The sequence below is a fragment of the Netta rufina genome, assembly GCF_964035555.1.
Source record: "Netta rufina genome assembly, chromosome: 2".
Taxonomy (NCBI): Eukaryota; Metazoa; Chordata; class Aves; order Anseriformes; family Anatidae; genus Netta; species Netta rufina.
In genome coordinates this window covers 3,307,904-3,326,911 of record NC_140124.1, presented here as the reverse complement: position 1 = coordinate 3,326,911, position 19,008 = coordinate 3,307,904, and the positions used below count along the sequence as shown (strand labels likewise).

Sequence of the window (19,008 nt, the reverse complement as noted above, 5' to 3'; positions counted from 1 at the left end):
ACAGCCCGAGAGGAAAATGCTGACAATTAATCAAAGGTCATGGGGCTTTATTCCCGGCGGCTCAGCTGCGCTTTTAAAATCGGCTGCATCCGTCAGGCACTTTCTGGCTGCTCCGTGGAAGTGCTCTGCCCAGCTCCGGGGCAGGAGACGACCTTTGGCTGAGCCCGAGCGGTGGGAGGATTCGTGCTCTTTGGCTAAAAGCTGGCTGAATCCTACCGGAGAGCATCCACAGCCTCAAATACCTGCAGCAGAATTAACTTAGGCTGTTCTTCGCAGCTTAACTGCAGCCACCAGCCTGCGTCAGCAGCACGGAGCGTTGTCACCGCCAGCTCGCCCCTGCCATCAACTACGAGGCTGAAAAAACTCAGAGTTTATTAAAAAGCGACCTGTGACACGGCTTTACACTGCATGAAGGCTGTCCCAGAGAGGAGATGCTGGATACTCACGCTGCTTTTATCCAGCAGAGAAAGGCATCGTGGCGGCTGGCTGCAAACTGAAGCCAGAGAAATTCAAGTGAGAATGAAGGCAGGGGGATTCTCACAGGCTGGCACTTACCCGCTAGGAGAAACTTCTGAGGAAAGCAGGGGATTTTGGAGGTTTCAGATCAAGCCCAGCTGCATCTCTAAAGGAAATGTGGCTCAGGCAGCACATTAAGCTTGCTGGGGAGATTCTGTGACTGGGGACCAGCAGGAAGGGGTTTTGCAGGGAGTGACACCGATATTCTCACTGGTTTTGACTTCTGGGTGATGGGTTGGGAGATGTGGGGCCACTGCAGCCAGCTGGAATAGGGCTGCTGCTTCAAAGATGTGAGTGGGCTTCTTAACTTCAGTCACAGAACCATGTGCACTGGTAGAAACTTGCTCTCATACCTTGAAAAATGGGAATCGATTGCTGCAAGGGTCAGCACGGAGAGAATTCAAAGTCAGGTCTCTCTGTTGGAGGTGCAGAAGGAATTTATTTCAAAACTCAGGTGAAAACTGAGAAGGGCTGGACCACTCTGCGATCCCTCCTGCTCTGTGATCAGAGACAGATCACATATTTCCATGAGAAATGTTACTTACAGGTATGGGCTCCCTAAACAAGCCATTTCATTGTGACTTACTCCATCCTCCCTCTTCAAGGCACCCTGTGGTTGCGTGTGTGAGTGAAAAAAAAGGGAGAAAATGCTTCTGTGCAACCCCAAACAAGCATATGTTTAAAGAAACAAGTGTTGCAGCACTTGTGAAGAAGTTTGCACCATGTGCTAGCGAGCCATATGCGTTCTGTACCATACAGCACTCCCGTTTCTCTCTGAGTTCCCTGGGTTGCCTCAGAGCCATCCCAGGAAGAATTTTGCTAGGGAGCGGTACGATTGTCACTGCTGCAGCACAAGGACAGGAGACAGATGCTGACGGGGTGTTGGGAAGGATGGCAGCTTCCCGCTGGTGTCCTTATGGGGAAATATTATCGATTCACACTTCTGTGTAAGCGAAATCAGAGTCCAGCTGCGAGCTGCCAGCCTGAGCGTAGCAGCTACCACGTACCAAAGGTGCCTTGTGGGTTGCAGGATGTCTTTTGCTCTGATGTTCCTGGCAGGAGGCATCTGGCAGCGAGCAGTTTTGGTCCTGCTTGTTTGAGAGAGGCACCTGGCAGCTCTGCTCCGCTTGAGCAGGGCTCTAAAGCACAGGCAGGGTTAACGCCCAGGTGCTGAGCTTCTCCTCGCCTCCAGACTCTGTGACCTGTTTGAAGAGACAGCTCCGGACCTAAGCAGGAGAAAGACAGGAACCACACGGCTCTGACCACATCTGGAGTAACTCCTGCTCCGCTCCCTCTCTGCTTTATCTCAGTGCAAGCAGAGTCAGAACCCGACCCCGATGCTGCGGTGCTTTGCCCGTCCCCAGCCCCACCCTGTGCTGGTTGGGGCTGAAATCCGACAAACTTTGCGCTCGCACAACGGGGCTGAGAAAGCAAAGCAGAAAGAGGAGTGCTTTCAAAAGACTTTCATCTGAAAAACAAAGCGGCTCTATTCCGAAATGACTAGCTCTCCCTTTGCTTGCAGTCCCCAGGGCTGGCTCTCTGCTGGCAGCCTGCATGTTAATGCCTTATTAGCTTGCGTTTGGTGTTCTCACCGCGCTGCTAGAGAAAAGGGCGAGATGCGGGAGTTTTCAGCACCTCCAAAAGTCCCTCCTCCACTGTAGGAAAAACATGCCTGTGTTCCACTAACCTTTCTTCCTAATGAGAACAAGATCTGCCTGATGCATGCCTGCAGAGACCCAGAAATGTGGGAACTGATAACCTGGATGGGAAGTTTCACGTGAGCTGGATTTAAGGTAAGCCCTACTGATTGTGGGAGCAATCTGCCCAGTTTTCCTTTCCAGTGGAAACTGTACTGAGCTTCAGAAAACTCTGCCAGTACGTTCAAGGAAAGAAATAAGCTGGGACTGTCAACAGAGACCACCCAAAATGCTCCTGTAGATACCCATGTGCCAGGCTAATGCACTCTCTCAGCACTTAAGCACTACAGAAAACCCCAGAGGGGCAGGTGTCAGTGTGCAGATACACAAAGAACTCAGTTTGTTCTTGGCACGGCTTTGGAAGGGGGCTGGCGTATCTTGTGTACAGCAAATTCCTTCATGCGCTGATAAAAGCGGCAGCGTAATGAATATTGAGCCCTCTCTAGGAAAATTCATTTGAAACTAGGGAGGTTTTGCCTAAAATCACACCGCAGAAGTGCAGCTTCCTAAAGTGCACCGAACTATGACACGTGCAGCCTGAGAGCCAGCTGCTTGCTAACTCAGAATCCGCTGACATGCAAAATCTCCAGTCTTTTTGTATTTAATTTCCATTTCTCATCCTCTCCTGCAAGCGCTGACGACACGACATGATCGGAGGCTGCAAAACTCCACTTCCACTGCATTTCAATCCGTTCAATCCAAACGCTGCCTGGGCTCTCTCTCTCCCTGCTCTGCAGTCCAAAGGACTCTGAGTATCTTGCTTAACTCTTCTCCTGTTTCTGCTGCCGAATGGCCTGTAGAAAGATATCCTTCACTTGGTCCATTGTGTCCTGGTACAGTTTAAAGTCTTCCTCTTTCTTTCTCACAGTAGTCTCCAAAGCAGCCTTCAGAGCTTCGTTCTCATCCAGCTGGATCACAAGCCTACGAGGAAACAAAAGGCAACTTTCATGTGAGCTGTGGAGCTTCAAAGCAAATTAGAACAGTGCTTCAGCTCCAGGGAAGAAAACCCTGAAACACATGCTCTCTGGTAATTTTATAACAGGCTTGAGAAAGAGCAGACTTATAAACACTTGTTCCTTCTCTCTTTGAGATAGAAAAGGGTATTAGAAGACCAAATACTTTTCAGATGTTTCTTTAAAATTGTAATTTTGTTTTCACTAATAGCTTGGAATCGATGGCTAAGGAAAGAAAAATAAAAAGGAAAAAGGTGCCTTTCTTGCAAGTGTTTTGTGCTGCTCGACACTGGATTAACATTCCTGGGTGTAATTTTTAGGAAAGTTATGTAAGAAGGACATAGACAAGAATAAACCAGAGGATCTGTGACTCGTACAATTTACTGCTTTTTATTTCCTGAGGAGCCAGTCCAGGTAACAGCACTGCTATGAGGACAACAATGAATCTGAATTATTGAGTTATTGAAAACCTGTGGCAGTAACACAGTGTGGAGGAAGGGAGAACGTACCTCGTGCTCAGCTCCTCGACCTGCGATTCCAGAGGCAGTCTGGAGAGCTGGGCTGCAGAGAGCTCCTTCCTATCACTCATGTTCAAGGTGAGTCTCGAGTGACTGGCTTGGCCTGTAGATTTCATCACAAAATGGAGCTCTTAGTAAAACAATCTTTTTCACTTGGTGAGGCATCGAGTAAACCTCAGGAAATAGTGAATAAATGTTAGGGAATCTGCTCGGTTCTCCGGATATCCAAAAAGATGGTGTAAATATACAGGATATATATTTTATCTTAACCTCCTTTTAGCAAAATTAAAACATGAGGTAGTAACGTGTATGTTTACCTGGACAGAAAAGTAAAAAAAGACCATCCAAAATATTTAAGGGTCCCAAACAACAGGTGATAGAAGCAGTTGAAAAGTGTTATTTTAACCTTTATCTCATTGTATTTCATTCAAGCTTATGACAACTGTTCCTTACTGAATGCCAGGTACATGTGTGGCACACACTGAAACAGATTTTTTAAAGCACTTTTTGATCCTCAGCATACACACAATGTAGGTTAAGCTCAGTAAAGCAATTAAATATGCCCTTCAAACTGAGACTGTAAATCAAGAGTGCTCTCCAGAATAAAGCTCTCTCAGAACACGCAGCATTGCTCCTGCCATTTCAAATGGACACAACAACTTCTTCCAGGGTTATACAGATAGGGTTATAAGAAAATATCTCAAATTTTAGTACTGGGCTTGGAGAGTCAACACTGTGACTGCTTAAGGAATCCCTATAACAGAAGAAGGCTCAGAGAAGACAGGCATGGATGATGTGCTCACGAAGATCAGAAAAGAACGTAGGAAGCGACCACAGCTATCGTGAGAGAAGCTGAACTTATCTCAACACCAAGGGGACTGGAGGGTAGCCTTTGCTGTAGATAAACGGCTGTGTCAGTTGAGCAAATGTAAACGGCCTTCCCTAAAACAATCCACAGAAAGTACTGGCTCAGCCCAACACAGAATAAAAAAAATCAACCAGCAAACCAAACCTTGAAGAGAACAACAGGCTTGAGCTGGCTTCAACTCACGTATTTCTTCCTGGCAAGTGGGGGCACTCAGCATCCTGACACCCAGAGCAGTGACAGAAACCATGTTTGTGATTCAACTGCTCATTGCAGTCGCTATATGGTGCCTATGTTGTGATTTCAGTACATTGCTGATGTATTTTTTCTAAATTCAAAGACATTAGACATTTTTTCTAAATTAAAAACCCACATATCGCTAAATATCTTCAAGTAAATTTGCTAATAAAACATCAAATCCTCCTCACGTGGAATATATGAAAGAACCTGGTCAGAAAGAACTACAGTCTGACAAAACCACGTGGGGAGAAAGGTCATGTTGTATAACAAAGAAATGCTTTTGAACTTGATGTTGTCTTCCACAGGACTGAGGAAAACCTGCTTTTACTTACCCATTCTCCTCTGGGATTATTCTTTGCTAATTAGAAATTTGGATAAGACAGGAAAAAAAAAAAAAACAAACAACAAAAGCACAAATAATTTCAAAACACAACTGTGATGTTTCTAACTACTCAGCATCATTATCTACTTCCCTTGCACTGAGGAGACTAGAAACATTAGATTAGTAATTAGATCAGCTCTCTCCAATTTTGCACTTTCAAAAAGAAAAGAAAATTTTATGTTAATTAGTGGCTTCTCTAGTCTCTATTTTATGTTCAAGCCTTTCATTCCTCCTTATTTCCTCAACTATCTGGCATGAAAGCATTTAGATAACCTACACGCTCTGCTGAAGGGATGTATTACAGATTTCTAGACTTGTCTCTTGTACAAACTCCAGAGAATTTTGGCACATTACAAGGGGCTGGGCTCTCTTCAAACAACTGCAGTGAAAGAGCCTGTTACCTACTCATCTTACAGCCTCACAGAGGATTTCTTCTTGTTAGTCTCCTTGCCAATCCTTTTCTACATTTGCTTTTAGTCCTCAAGCAGACAAGGGTAATGAACTAAGTATTTAGTTAGAAGGAACCTGTCGCGGTGGTAGGAACAATTTGCTTCCTCCAGCTAGGAAATGCCAGTCTCTCAGAGGTGAGTTACCAAACTGTTACAACAATTTGATCCAAATGGCTCGGAACCTGACGAGTTCATCACTACATCAATTTGAGGCTGCGAGGGAAATCTAAGCTGGGCACATGCAAAATAACAGAATAGCACATCAAAGCTTTACACTACCGGGTTGTATAAAAGTTCAAGCTCAAAATATCAGTTAAATTCTCCTGTAGAAGACAGTACCAAAATGCCCCTGTACTATTTAAGGCAGGGAGTCAGAGGAAAAAGCTTGTGATTGATAGCTGTATTCTCCAAACTCCCACCTGCCTACTACCTCTCCCTTTGTACATCCTAATTTCCTCCTCAGAAGAAATGAGCTGAGAGCTCCAAAGTGTCTTACATCAAAACTCTACTGGGAATCCTAAGTGATATCACCCAATACCTCTTCTGCAAGGCCCAGCACTGCCCTTCTATCGGGATGAATGTCCCATATCCTAAAGCCCACAGGCTGGAGCTCTTGGCTTCTGAGCACTCTTCTAACACCGTGCTGGTCACTGAACTGCAACTCTCTGTTTTGTGGGGCGAGTCTCTCTGTGAGGATCAAAGTTTTTCTGCAGTGCCTTTTCTGTGTCAGGCTCTCAGCTAATACAGGTAAGGCAGTGCTAAAAATCAGTAGTTTCAGAAAAAGAAATAAGTCAGTGCTGGCTGGGGCCCTTCTCAAGGACACAAAAGTTCTGCTCCAATGAATTGATGGATATTTTACAGAAAGAAGTAGGTTTTAAGCAGTCTTTCAGTTTCCCTGCAGGACAAAGCTCCTCTGCATCCTGTTCCTGCATACCTGGTTCTCTATGTTTCCAGATGGGTGAATGGTAGTGCTTCACCTGAGGTCCTGAGCAGCTTAAACTGGGGAACTTCGCCCTCCTGTGTGAATCGAGACCATAGTGAACAGCACCAGGCGTTTTTTTTTGCATCACTGTGCTGCTCCTGAGAGGTTTTATTGCCAACCACAGCACTGTGATGGGAATTGCAAATGCAGTGCAGTTCGAGGAGCATTTCTTACCTCGCCTGAACTGCACCTAAGGAGAAACAAGACACTGGTGCACGTGGAAAGGGAGGTGACTGCTCATACAGGTGCTCAGTACAGAGCTGTAAGAAGCTGATGAGGTAGGATGGGTACACACAATAGGAAAAAGCCACACCATGCATCTGCTGTACTGCGGGGCTGTTGTCCTACGGCCAAAGATCATGTGTTCCTGCAAGGGGCAGGCCAAGAGCACGTACAAGCTCTGTTATGAGGCTTGTGACCTCTCCAGTCACCATAACTCACTCTGATGCCATCCCAGTATTTGCCAAATTAAAATGCTTATTACTACTGTTCGTCTCCTGGCATTTAAACTCATTTTACTTTATGAAAATGCGTATAAAAAGGGAAGCCACTGGAAAAGTTTCCTTAAGAATATGTACCATTTTATTGGTTTAGACACCTTATAGAATCAGAGTCTTTAAGTAATAAAAGAATCTGATCAGAGAAATAAAAATTTAACATCCATCATGACTTCTCCTCCTTTAACTATGCTAGTAAGGCTTTCATATTTATAGCAGGAGATTATCATGTTCACGGTGTAATAAATTACACCAGATCTAATTACTACATCACCAGCAATACTTTTTCATCGACACTGACAGGCCTTAAATTGGGATGCGTCCTTTAATTCTGCTCTTAACCTTCAGATGAATCTCTCAGGCAGAAGTGTAAAGGGAACACAGCATGGTCACAGCAGAGACGCAGAACGGTGTGAAGTTCCGTCTGTAGACCATCATCCCGTGAAAACAACATAATGCAAAAGTCCTGGTCCCACTTAAATCTGTGTCAGAGCCCTCTTGAATTAAATGGGGCCAGGATTTCACCCTCATTATCAGTCCACTGCTCTGAGCAGGTCCAAATCCCTGTGTGTAAGGTCAAGCACTCGTGTAGGATTGAGAGATGAGAGCCCAAATGTTGCTGCTATTAACCACCGGGGTGGGATGGGGGACACAGCTGTGGGTAAGAGCTCCACCTCACCTGTTTTGCCCCTCAGAGGAGGTTTCTGTGTACTTGTGTTCCTCCCAGGATCCATTTGTAGTTTTTCAAGCTGCTGCTCCAAAAGGACGCATCGCCGCCGCTCTTCCTGAAGCCTCTTCTCAACTTCCAAGACTTTATCGCTGCTTTCCTCCACCCTGATACGCAAAAAAGGTGATTCAAGCTTATTTGTGTCCTAAGTATAAAGGATCAGCCAGTCTTAAACACTGAATCCTACTCCATAGCTCCCAGCAGAGGGAACAAGAGAAGTTTCCATGCATCCAAAGGCAGAAATCCCAGTGCGATTCTTCCAGATGACATCCTCTACATTTGCAAAACAGAATTAACTAATGAGTATAATTATAAATAATAGGTTGGCTAGTGGAGGTTGCCTAGATCCCTTAACTCTGCCTAAATTTCCCACTCAGATGAGCAGGCAAGCTGCAGATTGCTGAGGGGAGATCTTTTATTAGAGGAATACTAACTGCATCTTTTTAAACACGGGGAAGAATTTAGAAGGAAAATAGTTTATAAAAACATTGTCAAGCATTTAGCTGTTCTGCGTCAGTTATCTGCGAGTACGAAAAGAAGCTGGACGTTGCTTTTAATAAACTTGGCCATTAGACACTACTGTGGAAGGAAGCGAGTGGAAGAAATGCAATAAGGGAAGAGCAAACTACCTGCCTGTTCACCTCATGGAACACCTCAGAAAATCAACTACAAAAGTTTGATGTGCACCCACGGATGTATTCAGGGAGCAGAGCCTGACACCAAATGATTTAGAGGAATTTAAAGCTAAGAGGAATCTTGAATTGACTGACACACTGTATTGGACAATGCAAATACAAAAAAAATCCTCCCTGGCCCTATGGGTGATAGCTGATTACTCCCTGAATCAAGAGATTTGATTAGTCTTATTCGCCTCCTAGCTGGCAGAACTAAAAAAAAATATTACAACTATAATAAAATTATATCACTGTCTTAAAAGTCTAGCTACAGGCAAGGCTCCAACCTCCTGTGGCAGTGAATTAGCAGGCGGGTGACATGCTATGTGAAATTATATTTCTCCTCAGTGGTTCTGAATTCATTAAACTTTCGTTTGACCAGGTGTTCCCCTAGCACCCGCGTTAGACAAACAGAGGAGGGAAAATGACAGGACTCGTTTTTTATGAAATCTTCTGCCAATATGAGCAGCAAACTGAAATCTTGCTCTAGCTCTTTCCCTTCCTCAAGCAGGGCCCGATCCTACAATCAGTCTACAAGCGAGTGTCTTCTGACAGCATCTTCTGCTCTGCGGTGAGTGGCTGTGAAACACAGTCATAAATTCTGGCTGCTGCTGTAGGAAAATGCTACTCTCATAACCATTCGCAGAGCTCTTCTCTTGGCTTAAGCAGTATGCATGTTCCTTGAGGTTTGTTGACCTGGACTCCTACAGGGGCAAGGAAGGGGAGGAATGCCTCACTTTTTTTTACATATATTCATGTTGAAATATGAGTGGATGCTACATTATCCTGAGGTCTTCCAAGAATTATTGCACACAATCTCGTAAAATGTACTTTACCTGCAGGAGCTCTTGATAAATGTGTGGTAACGGTGGAGCTGCTGAATCATCACTCTGTGGCACATTTTACTAGGAACTGTGCATTTCATTAACTCTGCGTTCTTCATTAGCCCATATTCGCAACGGCCCCAGTTCAGAAATCACTCAGACCTCTGTCCTTACCTAATTGCACACCTCTATTAGTCACTGGTCTTACAGACCTGAATAAAATGCACGTTTCTAGGATTTAGCCCTTAAAAGCACAGGGGATGATACCTTTACCACAGTTTTAAAGAACACACTTTTCTGATTGTGATTAATTAAAAGTTAGATAAATGAGAGATGGATTGAGATAAAGCAATCAAGCAAACAGAACCTACTGTATTCAAACATACCCAGACAAAAATGTGTCTTCCTGTAAGCTGGAATACAGATTTGGGAATCAAATCGCGCTTAAAGCAAATTGTCTAGCTGGGAAAAAGTCAGTAGCTGAAAGGTGTCTAAAGATAAAAGACTTTGCTTTTTCTTCTCTCCCAAAACCTAGCTTGATTTTAACATTGTCTTAAATTGAATTGAATAATGGGAAAAAATGTCACTGTTATGCTTCAGTTAAACCAGAAGAAATTCATTTAAGAGAGGATACAGTGAAACTTAAAAGAATGTGAAAAGCTTCTGGAGCAGAAATCAGATTATAACTCTAATTGCAGTATTTAGTATTGGTGAATAAAATTGCTGCCTAAATAACACCACGCATACATAAATACACCAACTCCAGCTTTATCTGAGTGTAGCAAGCTTGAAGACGACTCCATTTTTTCTGCACTTTGTTCTAAAAGAATTTTAAAAAAATGAATCATGAAGTAGGCAGTGAAATTGAGCAGAATAATTTCAAACGCCCCTATTTAAGGCAAATTTCACAGTGGCAGAGTGCGGCATACCGGACTGCACGCTACAGACTCTCACACGTCTCAGCTGCTCCTTCATCACAGCATCCCACAAAGGGCACGGGCAGACTCAGGCACTACCTTTTCTGCAGCACAGTGACCAGTTCCAGGAGCCTGTCTCTTTCCACTTCAGCAGCCTGGCAGAGAGCCTTGTGCTCTGTGATCTGCGTCTGCAGCGCTTTGAAATCCAGGCTGTCGGTGCCAGCAAGCCTAAAAGCAGCAGAAGCGCAAAGAGTCTGTTTCCCATTTCACGAATGAAAGAAATGAAACAAAGACAGCCTTTGAAAAAAACATATCAAAATACACTTCTGAAGCCCGAGCCAGAACACACAGCCAGGCTCACTGACTCCCCCCAGCATCATGCTTGATACTGCAATACACGGAATAAAAATATGTGGAAAAAAAGCCACTCTGAGTTTCACTCGAAAGGCCTTTCCCCTTGCAATGATGCTCTCCCTTCCCATCACCCTTGAAAACAAACTTCCCGCACCGAGCAGTTCACCAGCACTTGATTCTCCTCTCACTGCTCCTGCCAAAGAGAAGCCTGCACGTGGATTCTCCAAAGTGCTGTGCTAAGCTATTAAATGGCACACTATTGATTTTCTTTAACTGAAAGGCTTCAGGCAGCATTAGTAAAATGATTATTCTTCTGCTGAGTAGGTGATGAAAGGAAGGGGCAATTTTTCCACGTATCCCATTACTATGTACTTCATTTCTTCTACCTCTGCATGGAAATATTCAAGAATATTTCCTTTAGAGCAAAAACCAGGAGAAATCCTGGTGGCTGGGGATGACAAAAGGGGAAAAGGGGATTTATGGGGCATAAAACTAGCAATCAATTAAAAAATTAAGACTGCAAGGAGACACTGCAGCCTGTGCCAGAACCCTTTGACAGTATCACGTAGAGAGGATGGTAAAAGAAGTTGTTTGTTCCTGAAACAAAGCTGAGGGCTGCCAGCAGCTTGTGGAGCACTGCAGGTTTCCTCTCTGGTTTGTGATGAAGTTTACATACGTACCTTCCAGGTGGGATGTTATTGCTGAGAAGGGGAGGTTGAGTGGCTGCCGACTCTATGAGCATATGGCCCATCTTGGACACTGTGCTACAAGGGAGAAAGCTCTGTTAAACACCGAGATCTACAAAGGGCAGGTTCTCACACACACATACACAGCAGCTCACCTTGCTCTCCGTCCCCAAAACACACTGCAAAACCACGTGGTGTGTCCCATGTAAAAATATTAAAGCTCGGTTTTTGATCGCTGTGCTTCTGGAGGCACTTTGCTGGCCCTCCACACCAGCATTTGGAGCTGCGCGTCACAGCGTGCGGATGTGGCGAGCAGGAACAGCTCTTGACCCTGCTTGGCTCAAGCTGAACATGCAAACAGCCACAGCAACAGCCAGTGCTGCTCTGTTTCCTCACGGGCACTGCCTGGACCCTCACATAGAGCACTCTCATGAGACACCCCCTAGGACGTGAGCCAAGGACAGGTTACTGGGTTTCTTTGATGGTGTTTGTGTATCGCTTGCTTTCCTAACCAACTGAACCCCTGTTCTGCAGCAAAGTGCAGACCTTTTCTTTCTAGGTGTCTTTTAAAATATATTTTATAGTTTTTTGAACTCTTCTGCTCTTAGGAATATCTGTCAGACTGCTAACACTAGGGTACCACTTCCAGCCTGGACGAGTTTTATGCATCTGTGTGCCTGGGACATAAAATTCCAGTGTTTGTTTTCCAGTCTTGAATTCAGCTGCCCAAAGGCAATTCCCTTTTCCTTGCCTTTGTATTTCCTTGCCTTTAAGCTGCAGCTAACAGAGGATAAAGCCTTAATATTGTGGACCAGGCAGAGCTGCCTTCTAGGCTGCGACTGGTTAATCCATCCTAAAATCAAGTTAAGGTTGGTAATGACGGAAGAGGTTGAGTCTAAAAATGAGGATTTTTACTCTGACATCTCCAAGGGGCTTTAGCTCCTATTTATAGCATTTTTCATTTCATCTTTCCTGATAGGAAAAGATGATTCACTAAAGCAAAATGGAATAGAGGGTTCATCAGCATATTAAAGTTAATGGAATGAGTGAGCCCTGCTGACCAAATTATTAACGGCTCTTGCAGTTTTCAAACTCTTTCACCGCCCATCTGACACATCAGACATTGTCAAGACAGAGCTATGTCAGTCACGAACACAAGAAATAATTTATGCATTGCATTTATGGGGTTCTACAAAGCCCATTCCCAGCCTAGCTTTCCTGCTCACCCTCCTGCTTACTATCAGCAGACATTTGAAGTAATTGGTAAAAGGAAAAAAAAAAGTGGATAAAATATAGATTGGCACAAGAGCACAACGTCTGTGGAGTTGGAAGAGGGAGAGTAAAGTCAACCACTCTGCCAAGAAAACTTGCAGATAAGTTCTAACCCTCATTCCAAAACACTCTGAAGAACATTTCCTACATTTTGTAGTAATGTTCTACTCAGACTTAGGGATACGTCTGACAATTTTCAGGCCAATCTCAGTGTCTAAAATAACACGGTAGGCTAGTTAAAATTCCATAGGAGAAATTAGTTGTAGCTTTAACTTGGTAAAAGAATTTCCTCCTTCCTCGGAAGGCCAGTCTCAACTCCTCATTGTCAATTTGACCACGAACTCGTTAGCACCAAACCCTGTGTTTTAACAGGATGGGATACAACTTGTTCTGGTGCAAGTTATGGTCCCTTCATACAGCCGGAATGAGACAGAGTTACGTAAGTGTGAACAAAAATCAGATATAATTATATTAATATGACTATAATGTACGTGGTCCTCAATAAGGCTTTAAAAAGGATGCTTGTTAAGAGCAAACAGCGTGGTGTGCTTTCAACATTTCTGCAAGGAAATCTTACTCAAAGCTTCTTTATTGATTTAAATAATGCACCGGTGATTTACTGCTTACCTAAAATGGGGCTATGTATTAATTTGCCACCCTGCTTTCAGGAGGCTGCTCGTTAGAAACCCTGTTTCTCATAAGAGAGAAGAAACACAGGCACTTAAGTTAACCACATAAACATTATCTGAGCCGGAGAAAGAGAATTAGCTGCACTACCATCATGCCAAATGTAGTAATGTCTGCAAGTCTGTGTATCTTTCTCCGCTCCAGGACAAAAGTCCAAGAGACAATGTGATTAGAAATTCCCATATACTGTAAACAGCCCACCACAGCCGCTGGCACACAGCACTTGTGGTTTGATGCAGTTGTCTGGGAAAACCGTGCTTCTGAATAACTCCCAGCAACCTAAAACATTGACTTGAGGCTCTTCTTACCGAGCAGATTCAGTCCTTCCAGCCTGATCACCGCCTGATGCCAGAGGCTTAAGCAGAGTAAAACGTGGATCTTCTGATTGCTCGGAGGGTGCTATAACAGCAGCTCCTGGATTGTCCCCTTGCTGGGCAGATTTCTTCTGTTAATGGTGGAAAAGGTCATAAAACCAGTTACACAGTTCGAAGGAAAAGAGCTGCACTAATGCCTGATCAGCAGATTATGGTTATTGCTACAAGCAGGCCACAACTTTTGATTTACAGGACCTGCTAGGAAACTTTTCTTTAGTTTCTTACCACTGCAGAAGAGAAACAAAGCAAAAGTCAGTAAAAAGTGCTGTTTTGTAGGAAATGATGGGGTACACACGGTGTCACTACAGAACCTACAGTACCACTGCCAGCATTGGTTTGTATCCTTAACCCAAGCTTCATCTTGGACCCAATGCTCTAGCCCCTGTTTCTGAGGTATCTGACAGATTCACAGCCTCACCACTGTGAGGGTTTTGTATCTTTAGGAACTGGATGTCTAAATACCCTTAACAAAACCTGAATGTAAGGTACCAGACCACACAAGAAGCCTTTGATGGTTTAGTGGACTGCCCCTCAATTCCTGTGCCATCTGTATACCTTGCACTGTTACTTTTTTACACTAGACCATAAAAGTTGAAGACATTCTTAACATGCTAGTCCCTACGGGGCCAACCTTCCTGATTCCTCCATCTGTGCAACGAATTTTCCACATGGCTGAGACTCATCAGACTCCTACGACTACCATGGAGATCTGAGGGAGTTTTTAGAGTGGCTCGCAGTGGGAGATGAGAATAACTCACTAGGGAGTCCCATCACTCCAAGAGGGGCTGTAGCTGGGCTCCACAGCAGCCTGCTGATGCTGCCTCACCTACGTTTGCCTGCTTGCTTCCTTCAGCAGCCAAGGATGGTCAGTCCCCATTGCAGCCCTACACCTGCTGTCAGGCTGATGTCACTAATATTTCTGTATTTTTCTGCTGCTTAAACAGGTTGAAGAAAGAATATATATAAACAGGAAAGAAAATTAGAGTTACAGGAGAGGACAGAAGAGACTGTCAGTAGGGCAGGTGTTAGTGGCTTCAGCTAGCAACCATCTTGGACAATACTGGAGAAGGAAGTGGAAGAACAGATCTAAAATCCTTACAAGTGTGCTCCTCTAGTTCGTTTCTCTGACTACCTGGAGTGTGAGTTGCCCAATCTCCTCTTCCAGCTCTTTAACTTTTGCCTCTCGTTCAGCCACCAGCTGTCTGAGCTGCTCTATAAGGCAGTTTTGCTTCTGAGCCTCGTTGTTCAAGTGCTGCCCTAGCACCTGCTGGGACTCCTTGTTCTTCTCATCCTGCTGGCTCAGGTGCTTTAAGATCTCCTGCATTTGCTTCAGCTGACTCTGATAAAATAGAAATAATGAGTGAGATATTCACTTTTGTACACAATTATTAAGACTCCCTGTCTTTTACACCCTACAACACATTTAGGAGCGTGAGGGCAAGCCACTGCCCTGCCAAACTCATTCCCTGGTGTAAGCAAACTGATGTCACTAGCACTACTCCAAGAATTTGGTCCACTATGCTTTAAGCATGAGCTCAGCTTGCCTTCCTCTCAGCAGCTATCACTTCAAAGAATGGCCCAGCACATCTACTTGTTAACACTGAGACATGTTCTGCTGGGTAAGGGCCGTCTGCCCTCACTGGTCCTATCAAGACTTTAGGGGCTGGATGGCTCAAGTTGAAAAGATTCTGAAAGGTTCAGTTTGCTGGGAGCTTTGCTACTGAGTGTAGCAGAAAAACAAGCAAGAACGGCTGGCTTTTGACAAAGAAAGAGACTTTTTCCATAAACTGAATAAAAGAGGAGATTTCAACCTGTTTTTTGTGACATTCGATTATGATCAGACTGCGTGACGGTGACATTAAAAGAGGAGGGTAGTGTGAGAAAACAGCTATGAGGCTAGGCTGTTTTGCTGGTGGGGTTTGGAGTTTTTCACACTCTGACAAATCTAATATTGTTCGACAGTTTATTCTGACAGGCGAACAGACTGCAAGCAAGGTACTTCTTTGATGTGATAGATCAAAATTTAACCGCTCCTTCCAAACAAAAATTTTGTCTTTCTGTAATACTTTTAGTGAGAGCGCTCAAACTTAGCAGAACTGCCAGCTCTTATTTGGCTCCTCTGTAATCAGCCTAATCTGCTGGTCAGTGCCCATATTCCCCTCGTGGCTGCCTGGGGTGCAGAAAGGTGAATGCCAGCTTAGTCATTAGCCTCTGTTGGCTAAAAGCTCTGTACAGAAGCAAGGATAACTGCTTTTAAACTTGTGAGAAGCTGGATTAGGACTTCTACTAGAAAGTGGTGTATTTTCTCATTTTTTTTCTCATTATTTAATTGGGGAAAACCAAAGCAATCCCACAAGAGCATGACAGAGGGCAATTATTTCAGCATAACTGTGTCTTGAGGCCCCAGCAGTACTACTCCTAGTTTTGAAGGCCCCACGTCCTCTCAGCTCCAGCTACTGCAACTAGATGTGCACATGGTTTAGTATGCATGGTTAAGGTCTTGCGTGTTGTGGGCTGTGTAATACAACAAATTAGCGTGCAAGACTGCAGGCATTCCCAGAGAAAAATAAATAAATTACTATCAGGGCTGAAAGCAGAACACAGAGTCCAGTCCAGCTTCCAGAGTCAGGGATGAAGCCCTTTCTCTACCTAACACATTTCTATTTCTATCCTTCTGCAAAATGTTTCTTCCAACACTTGACTCCAAATCACCCCTAGTGCTGTCCTGCAGCTGTTGTGTGAGCTGCTCCAAAGTGCACAAGGGCTTTAGCTAACTCTGAAACCTCTGGCTGTCACAGTTTGATTCATCAGGCCCCTGTATAAGGTTCTCTGTGTCATTAAATGACATCATGTTTCATCACTTAGAGAAAGAGGACTGATTGCAAGGGCCGGGACCAACAGTAATGGGCAGTACCAGTAAGGCATCTATGAGCTCATCATCGTGTTTTCCTTTCTCCAGCAGGGTTACAATCTGTCCCTTCAGGGTTTTCACTTCGCTGCACAGCACTTTGTTCCTGGCTTTTGATGCGTCGAGTTTTTTCTTCACTTCCTCGTGATTTTTTTGGAGAGCATCGTGTTCCCCAGTGAGTTTCTGCAGATGCAAACACATCGTAGGAAGTGACAGTTACAGCCTGGATACTTTGGTGAGCTAAAGAAACCACATATTGTCCAGCACAATCAAAAATATGGCACTGGTGTATCGTATCATCCCTAACTAAGCAGAAAGTATAAATAGAACTACTCACTGTTTGCTTGCCACCATCAAAAAAGGTCTGTCTGACCAGAAATAGAAGGGAACTAGGTTGGTTTAGTATGTGCCAGGAAGTGTATGATAATTCTGTCCTAAAACATAATTCTGTATGCTCCTGCTCGTTCATTTGTCTCACCATATTCCCATGGGGAAACTGTTTTACTCCCAGATACAGGATGATGCTGCCACACCGTCTACTAGAAGCTCTGTGTGGCACATGCTGTCTCCTGAGCCATGCTTTCACCTAGATGGAAGCGGCCAGGGAGTGTGCTGGCAGTCATGTAGCCATGGACAAGTGCAAGGGAAATTTTGGAGTGGAGCCTGAAACACAAGGGGAGAGTGGAGCCATGCAGATTACAGTTACCGAGGGAAATCTTCCCAGTGCTGCGTGCCTGTGGCTATAAATCTCTTCCCTTCTCATGGCCAAGAGTGAAAGGTGTGCATTACCCCAGTGCTCACTCTATTGCACGGTCAAATTGTGGGGAGAAAAGCAGCAGCTAATTAAGCTCTGGAGTGGTGCCAGGTGGCCTTTACAGAAGAGAATCTGGGAAAAGAGCTTAGGGAAACGTGCTTTGCTAGCCTGTTTGTACAGCTGACACCCCCTGCTGCACCCCCCGTGGTTCTTATGGACACAGACCTATGGATCCTTTACACCTCAGGGTTTACTGCGTGCCATGAGCCATAGCCCCTTTCAAGCCCTAAACGTGTTTATTGTTGTAGCAACTCAATACAATAGGTGGAGAGTAAGACCCATGTTCAAAATGCCTCTTGGAAAGAGTCCAGTGCAATTCTGAACTTTACTCTGCTCAAATGTAGGAGCCCAGAGCTGTAAAGATGTACGAGGTGTGAGGGGGATGCTTGGATTTAACACTGCGTGGAGAATGCACACCTGGCCACGGGGAGAGGGGGATGCTCCAGAGGTTGGATGCAGCTAAGGCAGGGCTTCTGTCTACATGTGACTTCAGCACGAAGCCAGCACCAGCTGCACTGCAACCTGTGGCCTCTCTCCCTCTTTCTTACATCATACATCATGCCCAGTTGTCAGGTGGCCACGTTTCAGGCCCAGTGGATGCATCTGACGTGTAAATCATGAAGCAAGGGGGTGTATCATGTACTGCAAAGATATGCCTTGACATACAATACAGAAAACCAGCGCAGAAGCCTCTTGCACAGGCTGTGAAGTGTGGCATGACTTCTTCGAGGAGATCAAGTGGGTTTCCAAAATGGTCTTCAAGCAGGGCATGTAACATACATCCCAAAAGTAAGACAAGTTCTTACTCACTATGTACCCAAGTAGGACTCTGTCAGCTCACATTTTACCTCCAAGGCTTCTTTCTTTTCTTTTTCCAAGCTGCGAATCTTCAGCAAATTCTTCTCTTGGGCTGACAACTTCCTGGGATCAGCCAGCGCCAGCAGTTCCTCATCCATTTCACTCAGTGATGTTCTGCTCTTGGTTTGACCCAGCTGATTCTCCAGCTCTCGAACCTAGGGCACAACACAGTGGTCCAGCACGACAGAGCACATAACCAGAGCTCAGAGCTCACTTCTTGGCATTATCATGGTTACACAGAGCAGTGAATGTTTTTTTTTTTTTTCCACATTTCTATTTGTTAGGTGCTAACAAACATGCAGACACTTAGGGCATCTGTGCAGGGAGGAGATACGACCTCAAGACCTACAGGAGATAAAGGACACAAAGGAGTTCTGTGCTTTATCAAAGCTGAATGTGAAAGCAAGGCAGAGACCCCAAAGCATCCTGAATACCACTAAATATGTACATGGTCAACGGAATAATGTTAGATCTCCTCTAAAAGGGCAGACAACCACTTACCCATATAAATTTAAGCATCTCAGTCTTCAGCAGAACCATCATCCAGCATGTCCACATCTAAGGCACAGTTGAGCAGCCTGAACACAGGTATCTGGCATTGTTTTAGATGCCCTGGGGTTCTGGAGACACACAGCACAGGATCTACAGGACATCCCTACTCCTCCAGGGCAATGACCAAAGGTCAAAGGAACACCCTATGGCATCTCAGCTGGCATTAGACACCAGTGTGTGGGCAACTGAACTCAGCTGCTGCATCTCAGCTATTCACTACAGATTTATTTTACAGTCAGGAGAAGGAAACAGGATCACTTTG

The 19,008-nt window shown here is 44.7% G+C and overlaps 1 protein-coding gene across 2 annotated transcripts in view; it reads right to left on the bottom strand.

The window, feature by feature from the left end:
• Positions 1 to 886: 886 nt before the first annotated feature.
• The window catches only part of CCDC13 (coiled-coil domain containing 13), a 32,390-nt gene continuing 14,268 nt past the window's right edge, over positions 887 to 19,008 (bottom strand). For both annotated transcript variants that reach the window (XM_084306960.1, XM_084306961.1), the window contains exons 8-16: positions 18,185 to 18,349; positions 16,529 to 16,705; positions 14,747 to 14,953; positions 13,549 to 13,685; positions 11,276 to 11,359; positions 10,341 to 10,469; positions 7,779 to 7,933; positions 3,676 to 3,787; positions 887 to 3,134 (exon numbers count right to left, since the gene is read on the bottom strand). In XM_084306960.1, the coding sequence (XP_084163086.1) occupies positions 2,975 to 3,134; positions 3,676 to 3,787; positions 7,779 to 7,933; positions 10,341 to 10,469; positions 11,276 to 11,359; positions 13,549 to 13,685; positions 14,747 to 14,953; positions 16,529 to 16,705; positions 18,185 to 18,349 (1,326 nt within the window). In that variant the 3' untranslated portion in view covers positions 887 to 2,974. The remainder of the gene's footprint in view (positions 3,135 to 3,675; positions 3,788 to 7,778; positions 7,934 to 10,340; positions 10,470 to 11,275; positions 11,360 to 13,548; positions 13,686 to 14,746; positions 14,954 to 16,528; positions 16,706 to 18,184; positions 18,350 to 19,008) is intronic.